At 39.4% G+C, this 12,743-nt stretch overlaps 1 protein-coding gene across 5 annotated transcripts in view; it reads right to left on the bottom strand.

Moving 5' to 3' along the window:
- Nucleotides 1-266: 266 nt before the first annotated feature.
- gabra1 (gamma-aminobutyric acid type A receptor subunit alpha1) overlaps nucleotides 267-12,743 on the bottom strand; it is a 29,428-nt gene continuing 16,951 nt past the window's right edge. For all 5 annotated transcript variants that reach the window (XM_047606578.1, XM_047606580.1, XM_047606577.1 and 2 more), the window contains exons 9-10: nucleotides 5,194-5,396; nucleotides 267-4,563 (exon numbers count right to left, since the gene is read on the bottom strand). In XM_047606578.1, the coding sequence (XP_047462534.1) occupies nucleotides 4,243-4,563; nucleotides 5,194-5,396 (524 nt within the window). In that variant the 3' untranslated portion in view covers nucleotides 267-4,242. The remainder of the gene's footprint in view (nucleotides 4,564-5,193; nucleotides 5,397-12,743) is intronic.

Below are 12,743 nucleotides of genomic sequence, written 5' to 3'. Positions count from 1 at the left end.
AGAAATATATCATCAGGCTGATGGATCATGCATCGCTACCTTCGCCTGAATACTGCTGATGCAAGGGCTTCCGGTTAATTTCATCAGAGGCTCAGTTAGAATTTTATTTCCTCATCACATGCTATATAGCAGCTGCACAGACTGTCTTTGAAAATGACACATTCTAAAAAACATTTGACTACATAGCTCCCCTCCCTTTACATCTACGTGTTTCAAGCATTTGTCTGATACCCCACAGCACAAGGACAGAGGTGTAGCCAACGACATCCATTTGTTTTCTTTTTATTTAAAGACTAATGCAGAGAATCAGATTTTACAGGGCCATATCATAACCAAAAGAAACAAAAGAAAACATTTACAGAAGGTTCACCATTTCATCTACATCCATCAGAACCCTTTGTCAGTATCATTTAACTACAAACATATTGTATGTATTGTATGTGGGTATGTGAGCTCGTGTGCATTTTGTGTTCATTTTTTTTTTCATGTCCATTTTGAATAGAGTCTCATTCTTATATCTCTTACCCTAATCAACATTTGTGCTTTAGAAAATTAGGTATTTTTTTTTTTTACATTTCAGTGAAAATCAGAACATATTTTGCTTGATAAAAATACAAGAAAAAACTCCATTAGGTATCTAGGAATAACCAAAGACTCAATGTTGAAAAGCAAGTGCTGCTGAGAACTGCAATGGACCTTGCATTGAACATACTGAAAGAAACGACTGGTTTGAAATGTGATATTTACATGTATGCTCTGCCTATGAATGTGAAGGTAAAAGTTGGAAGCTCATGATTGCACTGTGCCTCATATTTCACATTCTCTCTCTGGAGCAGTAAATGTAGCAAAATCAGACCTGGCTCAAAAATATTTGTGAATGGTTCATATATATATCTATATATAGATATATATATAGAAATAGCCTTTTATTTGATCCCACTTTGGAGTATAAGATAGAGGGGGCTTAGCAAAGATACTTCATCAACAGAAAAGTCACATACAAAATTCAGTGTCAAAACGCTCCCTGTAATTTTGCTGAGCTTTATAAAGCAAAAAAGATGAAGAAAATTATCCAAAGATCCGCCTGCCTCCATTTCTGCAGCGGCGAAAAAGCCCGAGAACAGAACAGAAATATTATTAACAAGGTGATCTTGTTACAGTTTTGCTCCTGTTTTTTTATTTTTGTTTATTTATTTTTTTTAATTTTCTCTTCAATCACTTTATTGCATGTCTCTGGAGAAAAAGTGCAATCAACAATGAAAGCCGTTTTCCCTTCAACCACCGACAAATCCAAAGCGCGAGCAAAAAGAGATAATCCACTGTTTTCTTTGATGTCACCCTGTTTGGCCATGGTTGGGAGAGAGGGGAGGGGGGAGGGGGCTAATGGGTGCACAGCTGATATAAAATCTAAGCTTTTTTTTTTTTCCTTTCATTTTTTTTTTTTTTTTTTCATAATAGCCTGTAAATCCAAAGCACAATGGTCGGGGAGAGAAGGTCAGTGATGTGGTTCGAAGCTGTCCTTGCATAGCACGAAGCTGACTACATAAATGTAATGATATTTCTCTTCTAAATGTGCAAAATGCATAACAATAGGTTGATAATACAAACAATATTCATCATCATCTCAGCTAATATCTTCAATAATAGAATCAAATACTGTATGCATTATGTATTTTACATATGTATATATATATCGTTTTCTTCTTCATGATAATAAACATACGTACAATAGTTTAGAATTCGAATATCTTTATACAACTCTTCACCCTGAACTTTGCAGTTCCTTGACCCTCTGCTTGTAGGTTAGGTGGCTGTGAACACTAGACTGCTTGCATATGCTTGTAAAGATGTCTGCCGTTAGGGGATAGATTAAGTATTGGTCGGAATGATAACGCAAATAATAACAATAGCAACAACCGCCCATCTCTTTTTCAGTTCCCTCTGGTAATCGTGTTATCTGTAGCACACGGACACACAAACAGTCCTGCGTGGTTCTAATACACCGGTTTTCGAAATTCTGGCCTGTTCAGTACCTGTAAAACATATTCAACAAAGCGTACTGGAAATTCTTTGTCAAACAAGGTTAAAAGCAGTAGCCAAAGGTCTCAGAACCCAACATGGACACAACAATGCAAGGCCTATCATCTTTAACCAACTAACTAAACATGTACAGCATACGGATGAAACTACAAGTAGAGGGGGTTCGGTGTAAAGCTACAATGGATATCACCTCCAGACTGAGTGTCAGGTTCAGGTCCTAAGAAAAGCCCTTGCTAATTAATATTGCTACATTAACATAATTTAAAATGGACTGTTCAGAAACCTCAACGTGCCACATCAGAGAAGAAGCGTTTCCTTTAAAGTGTGTGTGTGTGTGTGTTTTTCTAAGTTAAAAGAGAAAAATGGGGGCGAAAAAAAAAAAAGAAGAAGGAGCAAGCAATGTTCAAGACGAAAACCAAAGCATTCTTTTCACATTTGCGTTAGTTTCCGTTGGTTTTTTCTCAGAAGAGGGATTGACATCATGCTACAAAAATATATTCATCTTTGTCACTATCGTAGAACTACAAGACAAGTCCTCTGTGCGAAACACAGCGCCGGCTAAAGTAAGATTACAGTGCCACTTCCACTTAGCGTCTCCTTTCTCTTTGTCTCTTTCTGTCTCTGTCCCTGTCTCTCGCTGTTGCTCACCAACAAGCAGCAACAAATGAGTCCAAACGGGCATGTGATACTGAAGGCAGTGTAGCTGGTACTTTCTGAGTGTTATGTCTCAATTTTCAGCTGAATGGAGATGGGGGAGAGTGTGGGGGCGGCGGGCAGGCGGGGAGGGGGGCGGCTATGGTAAACACAGTCGGGGGGGAGACACAGTGGGATGGAAAATACAGATGCGCCATCAATCAACAAAGTAATCGCCATCACAGCCTCAACTCTGAAAAAGGAAAAGGCACTTTCTCCTCTGTCTTGATGTGCCCCGCCGATTTTTTTATTCTAACTGGCTCTAACTGAACTGTCTGATAAACGGTGTTCTGACAAACGAGGGCGCACCATAAATAGTCAAATACCGACAAAAATAAGCAAGAAAATTTAGTAAAGAATGAGCGTTTTAACTCTAAATGGAAAATGCACTCTGATGCACTCTGAGATGATTTTTCTTTTCTTTTTTTTTTTTTTTTTTTAGACATTCTTAACCATAACTAGCCAATCTCAGTTTACACCAGTGGTGTTGTTGTTGCTGTTGTTGCTGTCAGTGTGTACACAAACACACGGGTGAGGAATATGTCACTTCAGTGTGAAAGCAGCTCTGAATGGGATGGTAACCTGGCGAGAAACAGTCACTTAAGCATGAATTAGACTAGTATATACTCGATTTTTTTTTTTTTTTTAGAAAGTGGAACAAAAATAAATAAAATAAAAACCTTTCTGTGTATTCAATAAACATACCCTTTAGATACACTAGAGCTGCAAAGCTTAAACATAATATTGACATCTCTAACACCTGATAATATTTACAATGTCGTGAAAAGAAATTAATATATTTTCAATGCTGAGCACAGAGATGATTGGATTATTCTTTTCTTTTTTCTTTTTTAATCCCTAAACAAATGTGTGTGTCCACTGAGACATGTTTTATTGCTATTGCAGAAACCCTAACGTATTTTGAAGAATGACATAATTAATCTCATAAAACATCTACAGAGAATGGAAAGTATTTTGAAAGAGACGCCATTTTGCTGCTGATATCAAATAAACTAAGCAATGTTGATTCGTGTTTGGAATAAATAAACATAAATAATAAGATGCCTTGCCCATGCATATACACAAGTGCCTCTTACTGTGTCCGTGGTTCCATGTTTTAATGAAATAAAACAAGAAAAAAACTAAACATATAAACAAAAGCCCCTTAACAAGATTGGGCTATGTGCAGTTGTAGAATAGCAATCTCTTGGCTATATATTTATATTAGCATTTTCTTACTAGCATCGTCCCAGCCAGACCTGAACAACACTCTTTGAAAAGATTCTATTGTTATCACTCTTTTTTTTCTTTTTTTTTTCCTGTATTTAGTTTTTTCAAAATCTTCAAAATTTAGGTAAACATAGAAGCAATGCAATGACTGGGAGTTCAAACCAGCATGGACACCATGTTTGTCTGAAAATAAACACCATTTTCAAGAGGAATAAGAAAGAAAATCAAATAATTACAGGAAATAATTACAGGTATAATTTAAAAGGAATGAAACATGGATTAGTGTGGATTCATCCCCTGCAATTTGGGCTTCTTATTCAAGTAGGTTGCCCAGTAGACCAAGTTAAAGGTTCCAAAGAGCAGAGGAAAGGCTATTCTGGCAATCCTGTCAATCTTGCTCACGCTGTTAAAGGTCTTCTTGGCCTCTGGAGGCTTGGGCTTTGGCTCCTCCTTGGGCTCGGTTGGGGGCGGTGGGGCGCTTTTGGCGATAGTGGCCAATCCAGGGTCCCTGGCAATATTGGGGGCGAAAGCTGTAGCAGTGGCAGCTGGGTAGGCTGTAGTGTTGTTCTTCTTGAGTAGAGACTCCTTCTTCTTCTTTTGCTGATTGTTTTAAAAGCAAATAGGACAGAGAGTTCAAGTTACAGATGTCATCACTGTGCGCAGTGCTGTTTTCAGAACTGGAATTTTTTGTACAGTTCTAGCTGTTGAATATTCATTAAACAACACGTTACAAATTATTGATTGCTGACATTTACTTATTTCCAAATGGGAACATTAACGTCAGCAATGACTGTTCTTTTGAAAAAGAAAAATAGCTGGATATTATAGGGTAGGCTGCTGCTAACTGCAGCACGGAGACAAGCGGAGCAGAAAGCACAAGATGAACAATAAACTATTAATGTTTATGTCATGTTGCTCAAATTACATTTTCTATTAGATGAGCTGGCGACAATGACTTAATGTTCCCTGCCTGATCCAGCTCCTGCAGCAGTTAAGTACTGTCTTGGTTGGATCAATAAAAAAATAAATAAATACGTAAATGTAATGCCATATTTATTTTTCAGTGACTAGTGTTGTCTAATGAAGTGTCTTCACACTTCTCAAACAAAAATGCAGCCGTGTGTCCTATCCTGAACCAGAAATATTATGTCTTACCATTTTAGAAAAATATATTTTCTGTAGTCTTATGACAATGTAGGGAGTAATAAATGAGAAAATGGCTTTAAATACCTTCTCTGGCACCACACTTTTTCCATCCCAAGCATAACCCCTCTTGGTGAAGTAGTTGACTGTGGCAAACTCAATCAGGGCAGAGAAGACAAAGGCATAGCAGACAGCAATGAACCAGTCCATGGCTGTGGCGTAGGCCACTTTAGGGAGAGAGTTCCTGGCGCTGATACTGAGTGTGGTCATGGTCAGGACAGTGGTCACTCCTGCAGGGAGACAGACAGGCAAATCTCAGATGATTCAATTGCTTTTTATTAGCAACGTATGTGTCTTCAGTGAATGAAAAGAAAATACACATGTGAGCATATGTTGAGTGTCTTTGCATTGAATCAAATGACATCAAATAAGAAGAATAAAGCCACACAATGATGAAAAGTTATTGTGTTGTGGCATGAACTGTTGTGCAGAACTCGTTTGGATTACAGTTGCTAAAATGGAGAACGGTGGAGGTTTCCACAGATGCAGCTGTAAGATGCAGGTGAGCTTAGAGATACTCCAGATGACTTACAGCAACAGAAACATATGTTCTCTCTAAATTTAACCTGCATGTTGAAATTAAATTAAAATGTATCAAAATAATCAAATTAATGAACTAGCTACAGACAGCTGTGATGCAAAATTATGGAGAAAGAGTGTAGTACTCATCCCAGAGCAGCCTACTGCAGATGTTTACACACCACATGACATCAGCATCAAAGACTCAGTCTGGACTATCATGACATTTTATCACTTGTTTTTTAGCTGTATACCAAAACATGTTAAAGATACAGTTATATAATCAGCGTGGGCTTAAAGTGCAGACTCTCAGCTGTAATTTGAGCGTATTTACATCCAAATTGGAGGAAGGGTTTAGGAATTAAAGCTCTGTGGTGGATGATCTCTCTTTCCAGGAAGTAGGTGTATCAGTATCCGAGTCTACAATAAACAGAAGACTTTATAAGAGTAAATACGGAGGATTTGCCACAAGGTGCAAACCATCTATCAGTCTCAAATATAGAAAGGCCAGATTAGACTTCAGCTTCCAGTTCTGGAACAGCAAGATAAACCTGTACCAGAATGAAGAAGAAGAAAGTATGCAGAAGGCTTGGAACAGCTGATGATAGAAAGAACACCACATCTTCTGTAAAACATGGTTTTGGCAGTGCAATACATGGGAATACACGTCTTCCAACGGTACTGGGTCACTAGTGTTTTATTGATTACGTGACAGAAGACAAATGCGGCCTAATAAATTCTAAAGGGTATAGGGATATACGTTCCGCTCAGATTCAGCCATATGCAGCAAAGTTTATTGGGCAGTGCTTCACGGTACCAATGGACAATGACCCAAACCATACTGAAAAAGCAACTCAGGAGTTTTTCAGGTCAATAAGTGGAATATTCTGCAATGTCAGTCACTTGCAACCGTTTATAGATAAGATCCACAAGAAATATGTATTAGTCCAATATGACCTTAATTTTAAACTTCAAAATTATAAACCCGACCAAAATAAAAACTCAGGAGTAGAAATGGCTGATAAAATATTTGAAAAGTGTTCCATTCAACGTGGTGGTAGGTTAAAGGGTCATTGTTTGTCTTATACACCTGTTCCACCGGAGAGGATCCTTCATTTTGCTTGGATATATTAGCCCTGTTTGTAGTGTTTGTGACTAATGTACCATCAAATCACGCAGCAGCTCATTAGGTGCTTCATTTTGACTTCTGAAAGCCGGGATAATAAAACAAAAGAACTTGTAAAGAAACTGTTGAATACGTTTTTTTTTTTGCCTCATTTTATCTCTGTTTTTTTGTGGATCTGCATAAACAAGATAGAATAGTTGCCACAAAACACAACTATTGAGTTAAACAACAGCGCTAAAAAAAAAGCTGATGTTTGTCTGCAATTGTCTTTTTCTGCACAATGTTCCCTTTATCAAGTCCTGTCTAGCACATTAAGAGGCATAAGCGGCTGGTACGGGAGTTATTGCATGTTTCCTAAAATGTTACCTTTCCCTTTCAGAATTATAAATTCTTTCTTTTCCTTCCTCCTCAGTCCTTAGCGAAGTGCTAAGTGATGATTCATGGACTCCATAACCTCCCACTCTCTTTTCACATACTTTTCTGCCATTGCTGTCTGGGTGCTGTGACATGAACCATAAAGGATGAATATTATGTTCTCATTACTCAAAGCCAAATAAATGATTGGTCATTAGCTGTGGCTGGATGAGACTCCCCTGATGGATTCAACCAGATCTACATAGTAGGAACACAGCATGGTCATATGGTTCATTACGGCTCCGTCGAGAATCGCAAAAAATTAGCTCATAGCTATTTACTCTGAAAGAATTGATTGTTGAAATGTGTCTGGTCTATCAAATGCCTCTGAAAGCTAGATAATTAAAAGTAACATTTGACTCTTACCTACTTCGTAAAGGTGAACTTGGCGAAAGCATAACTGAAACAGACAACATCTTATACTATTATTTCATTTACGTGATATCACAGAATCCACACACAGTCGTGTTCTGCACTGCACCCACCCACTGCTAAGTAGGCCACTGGACGGCTGGTTGATTTATTGTTATGGGTATGCATGGCAACAGGAGATAGGGAAATATCAAGTGATGCTTAAGTCACACCTGCCAACAAGAGGTGTTTTTTGGGCAGTCGTATATCACACCAGCTTTTCATATTCTTTCATTTCAGCTCAACTAACTGCTGATAGCTGAGTAAGATGTTGGAGAAAATGAATGCTGCAGTTTATGTAATGAAGTATCGGTCTTAAAAATAGCTTCAAGTCGTCACTGGCCACGATTATGTGGAATAAAATAAAGTTAAGGTCAGAGAAACTCCTCCCTGTGACATTATGCTCAGCTAGCAAAACGTATCGCTTTGGAGTTAAATGCCGGCAGTTTATTAAAATTGCGGCTGAAAGTTCATGCAAATAGAGTTTGCAGAAGCAAGACATCGCTCGCATCACACAAAGCTGGAATTTGCCTGGAAGCTCCAGCTCCGGTGTTAGTCCGATCATTTTCAGATCAGCGTCTTGGATTTTTGCTGTGGAACTCCAACATCAAGGTGTCTTTGCTTAAGAACCGGGTGCCAGAACATTCTCCTCTGGAGGACGGCCAGCGAAAAAAGTGATTTTGCCAGCAATCATGTGTACTTATGGCCGCAGCAGGCGCGTTAGCACAAAAGAACAGTGGCTCCCAGCCGCCGCATCTGGAATGGTGAGCAACGGAGATAAGATGGAGGGAAGAAAAGCACACGAGCGGACCGACTTTAAGGGGAACAACGAGATAACGCGAGGATGCGTTTAGGGGACGATGGCGGTTCAGCAGCAAGAGAAAAGGTTAAAACGAAGGTGGCAGCAGGCTGGCGTCGGCCTCTCGGACACTTTGGCGGTAAATCAGTTAATTTTGTGGAGGAGGATGAAGGCACCACCACTGGGTATTACACAAGTCCTCACAGAAGCACTCTGATGCTTGCTATCATATATATACTTTACTGTGTTTGACAGCACTGTTTTCATGGAAACAAGTCTTCCAACTCCTCTAATGTCTTAATGCCATGAGAGAAAAAAAGGGGTTGGTGAAGAAAACCTGATGCAACAAATTTGACTGTTATTAAGTGATGGTTTGCTGAATTGCTTTTGCACACCAGTGCATTTGTATCATTATTTTACAGCCGTGCATGTGTTTAAGCGTCAGCAAGGTGTATGATTCCTACGTCCAGGAAGAACGATTCCCCTCTGTTTCTGTTTCTGTTTAGCGATAACCCTACTTAGGAATCATTTACAACACTAGCAAGTTGATTCATTAGAACATGACTCCAGAGCTGGTTTTAAATGACTCTACTTGACATGTTGTAACTAATAGTCTTGAGGCTTTGAAGGCTGTTAATGAACAAAGTCACTGATCTGGAAAGTTCTAACTGGATTAATAGTGGGCTAACTCAATTCTTGAGAGCCCCTTCCACTCAATTTAGCTAAGTGTGCGCAAGCAGTGACACTTGATTTATATAATACAGATCGCATGATTTTTATTTTTTTTTTTTTTGCCTTTGTTGGCAGTCTCACAATCAAATCCTCACACACACACATATGCAGCGTAATGGAAGGAGAGTCAAGCTATAAAGAAAGATGGTGCCAGAAAGCAAATTTGGGGAAAGAGAATTTAAGGTAATGAATCACACGGTGAAGTGGAAGTAGAGGGATTCTCACAGAAAACATGGATATGGACATACATTAAGGCAGTTAAGTTTATTTTGGGGACGGATTATGTCCACTTGGTTAATAGGTTTCTGACAGAACCAGAAAAAAGTTAAAGAATTTTGATCAGAGTAATCATCCTGCTGGACTTTTAGAGTCTGTAAGGAAAGTAAATTACTCCACCAGTGGCAAAAAATAAATGCACTTTGTTAATTCAACTTTTGTTGTAACAAAAGTCAAACAGTTCTTCATCATAAGGTGCAAAGTAATTGTTATTATTATTGTGGATATTTCTTACAAGCCTTGAATGACAGACTATAACTAATCTCAAGCAAGTGCCTTAAATGTACTTCACAGCCACTGCATCACAATTAATCCACTCGCAAACCCACATCTCTGCGGGGGAGCGTGAGCCTTCAAGAAAATCTCTCTGCAGCGCTCCCTCTCTGTCTTTCTCTTCTGTCATTCCTTCCAGGCAGAAATTTGCCTCTGACAGTGTTTTGACTAAGCAGGCAACCAATCACACATCACAATCACAATGTGGGACGAGGTCAAAAGTCCACTGTGAAGCGGGACGCCTGCTCGCTGAACAAGTAAACACTGCTTCACGTGTGACTAAAACCCACGGCACTGAAGTCAGCGTCCAATTCAGCATTTTTTAAATTAACTCGCAGTGCGATTGTTTGCCCACTGATTGTTGTTTTTTTGTGTCACTTCTTGATGTGAAAACATTTGAGACATTTTAGGCAACACATTTACTTTGTCTGACACCCACTATTGTGTTTGTGAAACTTTTATTTTATTTGTGAAAATGCTAAAGGGGAGAGTTCACGTTTTCTTGATACGTCTACACCATGTTACACCAGGTCCAGATGAAAAACCATTGTCTAGACTTCTCAAATCTGGACTTGACTTCCTGCATTTCAGCGGTGGGTCCTAAAAGAGCCTTCCAATGAGAAGCGTGTTTTAGTGAAGTGTTTTGGCAACCTGCACCTGGACAAGGAAAGTTGTAAAGTGACTCACTTCTGACTTGAAATGAAAGTTCAAACTTAACCTCTAAACGTTAAGCAGGTGCTTCAAATCGCTTAATGGGGAAATATTAAAAGAGAAAACAAATGCGATCCAAAGGCTTAACATCGTCTGCTGTTTTGTCGCCGTTCAACACTTGCAGATCATTGTGGTAAGAGCAAAAGTCCTTAATTTGAAGATGTGGATGCTAATAAGTTGGAGAGGATTTAAATTGCAAATAACCCACTCATCTCCCCTCTTGTTTCAAAGGTGGCTAGTTAAACCAACTCTAGAGTCAGTGTTTGTTTTGTCCGTTCTTGGCCACGGTAGAGGGAGCAACATGGCCGACTATGTAGAAGAGGAGCTTCTTCCTCTGTAGATCTGAAGTGGTTATTCTCAAACACAACAATCATATCCAGGTGATTAAGGCGAGACACGGCAGCCAAAAACATTCTGCAGGTATTTATGAAGAGGATTTTTCATACATCATTGAGAGCCTGATTTATATAATATATTTTACTTCTGAAAACACTGTTGGCAGTATTTTGTGATTTATGGAAAGAGTACCTGGAAATCTAATACAGTAACAAAATGAAACAAGATTCAGATTCCTGTTCTGGAAATATATGGAAATTAGCATCAAGGTTCTATGTCTGTCTTTTATTTTGTGATCATGTTCTGAAGTTTCCTATCTGTCGTATGTCATGGTGCTTTGTCATGTCTGTCTGTGTCATGTTTTGTGTTTCCTGTTTTATTTTGTTAAGTTGTGGACTTCCTGTTTTGTGCCTCTTTGTCTCTTGATTGTTCATTGGTTTCACCTGTGTTGATTGTCCTCATGCGTCTCACCTGTGTCTTGTCAGCCCTGAGCTCTCTTGTGTGTATATAGCCCTGCCTTTCCCTTTGTTCGGTGTTGTGTCATGATGTCTCTATGCCTTGTTCTTTGTCTTGTTCTATGTTTCCTCATTCCTTGTTTTTCCATGCCATGTCCATGACTACTTTGTGCTTTTTGTATTTTGGTTTTCCTGCCGTACTTTGGTTAATCATTTAGCACCTTTTGTTTGAATTCCCTGCCTCATCCATTAGTCCTCAACTCCCTAGATCCCTGTGAATCCCACACAATGGAGTTTTATTTTATTTTTTCAAAGGGTTTTGAGCATTTTAATTGCGGTTGACTTTGTTTTAGCAGTAGATGATCAGTTTGAGCTTCTATTAATAAGTTAAAGATTGAGAGTTGAATGAGTGTGATTGTTGTTCGGGCACATTTTGTCATATTCCCTCAACCCTGCTCCCGGGGGTGAAGCCGTCTTCATTGGGTGTCTGTAAACATCCCCGCTGTGCTGCCGCCACTTATTTATTCATGCTGCCTTATCGATAACAGAAGCTCCAGGCAGGCCTGACTCATTACCTTCAGCATCAATATGTCGCCGCTGATTTACATAAGACATAAATTCGACACGTTGATTGGCTGACGAGTTAAACGACTGTGCCATCGCCACAGCCGTTGGAGGCCGTTGACGCACATGCACACTCAGACACATCGGGTACACAGCAGCACCTCCTTTTACTGCTGTCAGCTACTAATCATGAATTTATGAGCATCCATACTGCACACAACCTCGCATATAGCGCACAAACACATGCACTGACTCACGTTTCTGAACAAATGTGTGAGGACGTGTATTAGTGTAGCCCTAGTACACACACACATACCCTGTCACACACAAGGTGTTATTCTCTAATGAGCGGATACATTTAAAAGCATCATGGGAGAAGCAATAAATACCCAGCCAATTGCTCTTAAAGAGGAGCGGAGGAAGCAATGCAATCTTCTGGGCGCTGCTGTCACTGACAGCTTAGAGACAGAGGAAGGAAGAAAATGGGAGAGGCAGGGAGGGAGGAAGTAAGAGATGGCTCCATATCTCTGTGATCAGTAGCTGTTTCCTTTTGGTTTTCATTTGGGCTGCAAATAAATAAATTGCCCACAGTTTTCCACTACATCGAACTAGCTATAAACTAATCAGCCTCTTAATCGGCACGGTGATAAATAAGATAACTCTACCCACTGCTGTGTTTTTAAATTGCCTATTCATCTGCAGGGCAGGCTTTAGGGAGAAGATTTAGCGCAGACGCCATGCTTCATAGTCACGTAATGTCATTTAAAGGGGTTTTCAATGCTGCATGCGTTCATTTCCATGCACTGTCTGCGTCAGCTTTGGACATCTGTGTTTGGAACCTGAACCTGGTTCCATTCGTGGTAACGAGAACACACGTAGTATTGCATTTGGTTTATTTTCTCGTAGTGTCAGTGCAGAATCTGATCAACTGTTTCTGCTAGAAACCAATATATGAATAGGT

Source organism: Mugil cephalus, chromosome 15 (assembly GCF_022458985.1).
Source record: "Mugil cephalus isolate CIBA_MC_2020 chromosome 15, CIBA_Mcephalus_1.1, whole genome shotgun sequence".
NCBI classification, from domain to species: Eukaryota; Metazoa; Chordata; class Actinopteri; order Mugiliformes; family Mugilidae; genus Mugil; species Mugil cephalus.
Note: the sequence above shows the minus strand (reverse complement) of the source record. Positions and strands in the feature narration are given on the sequence as shown.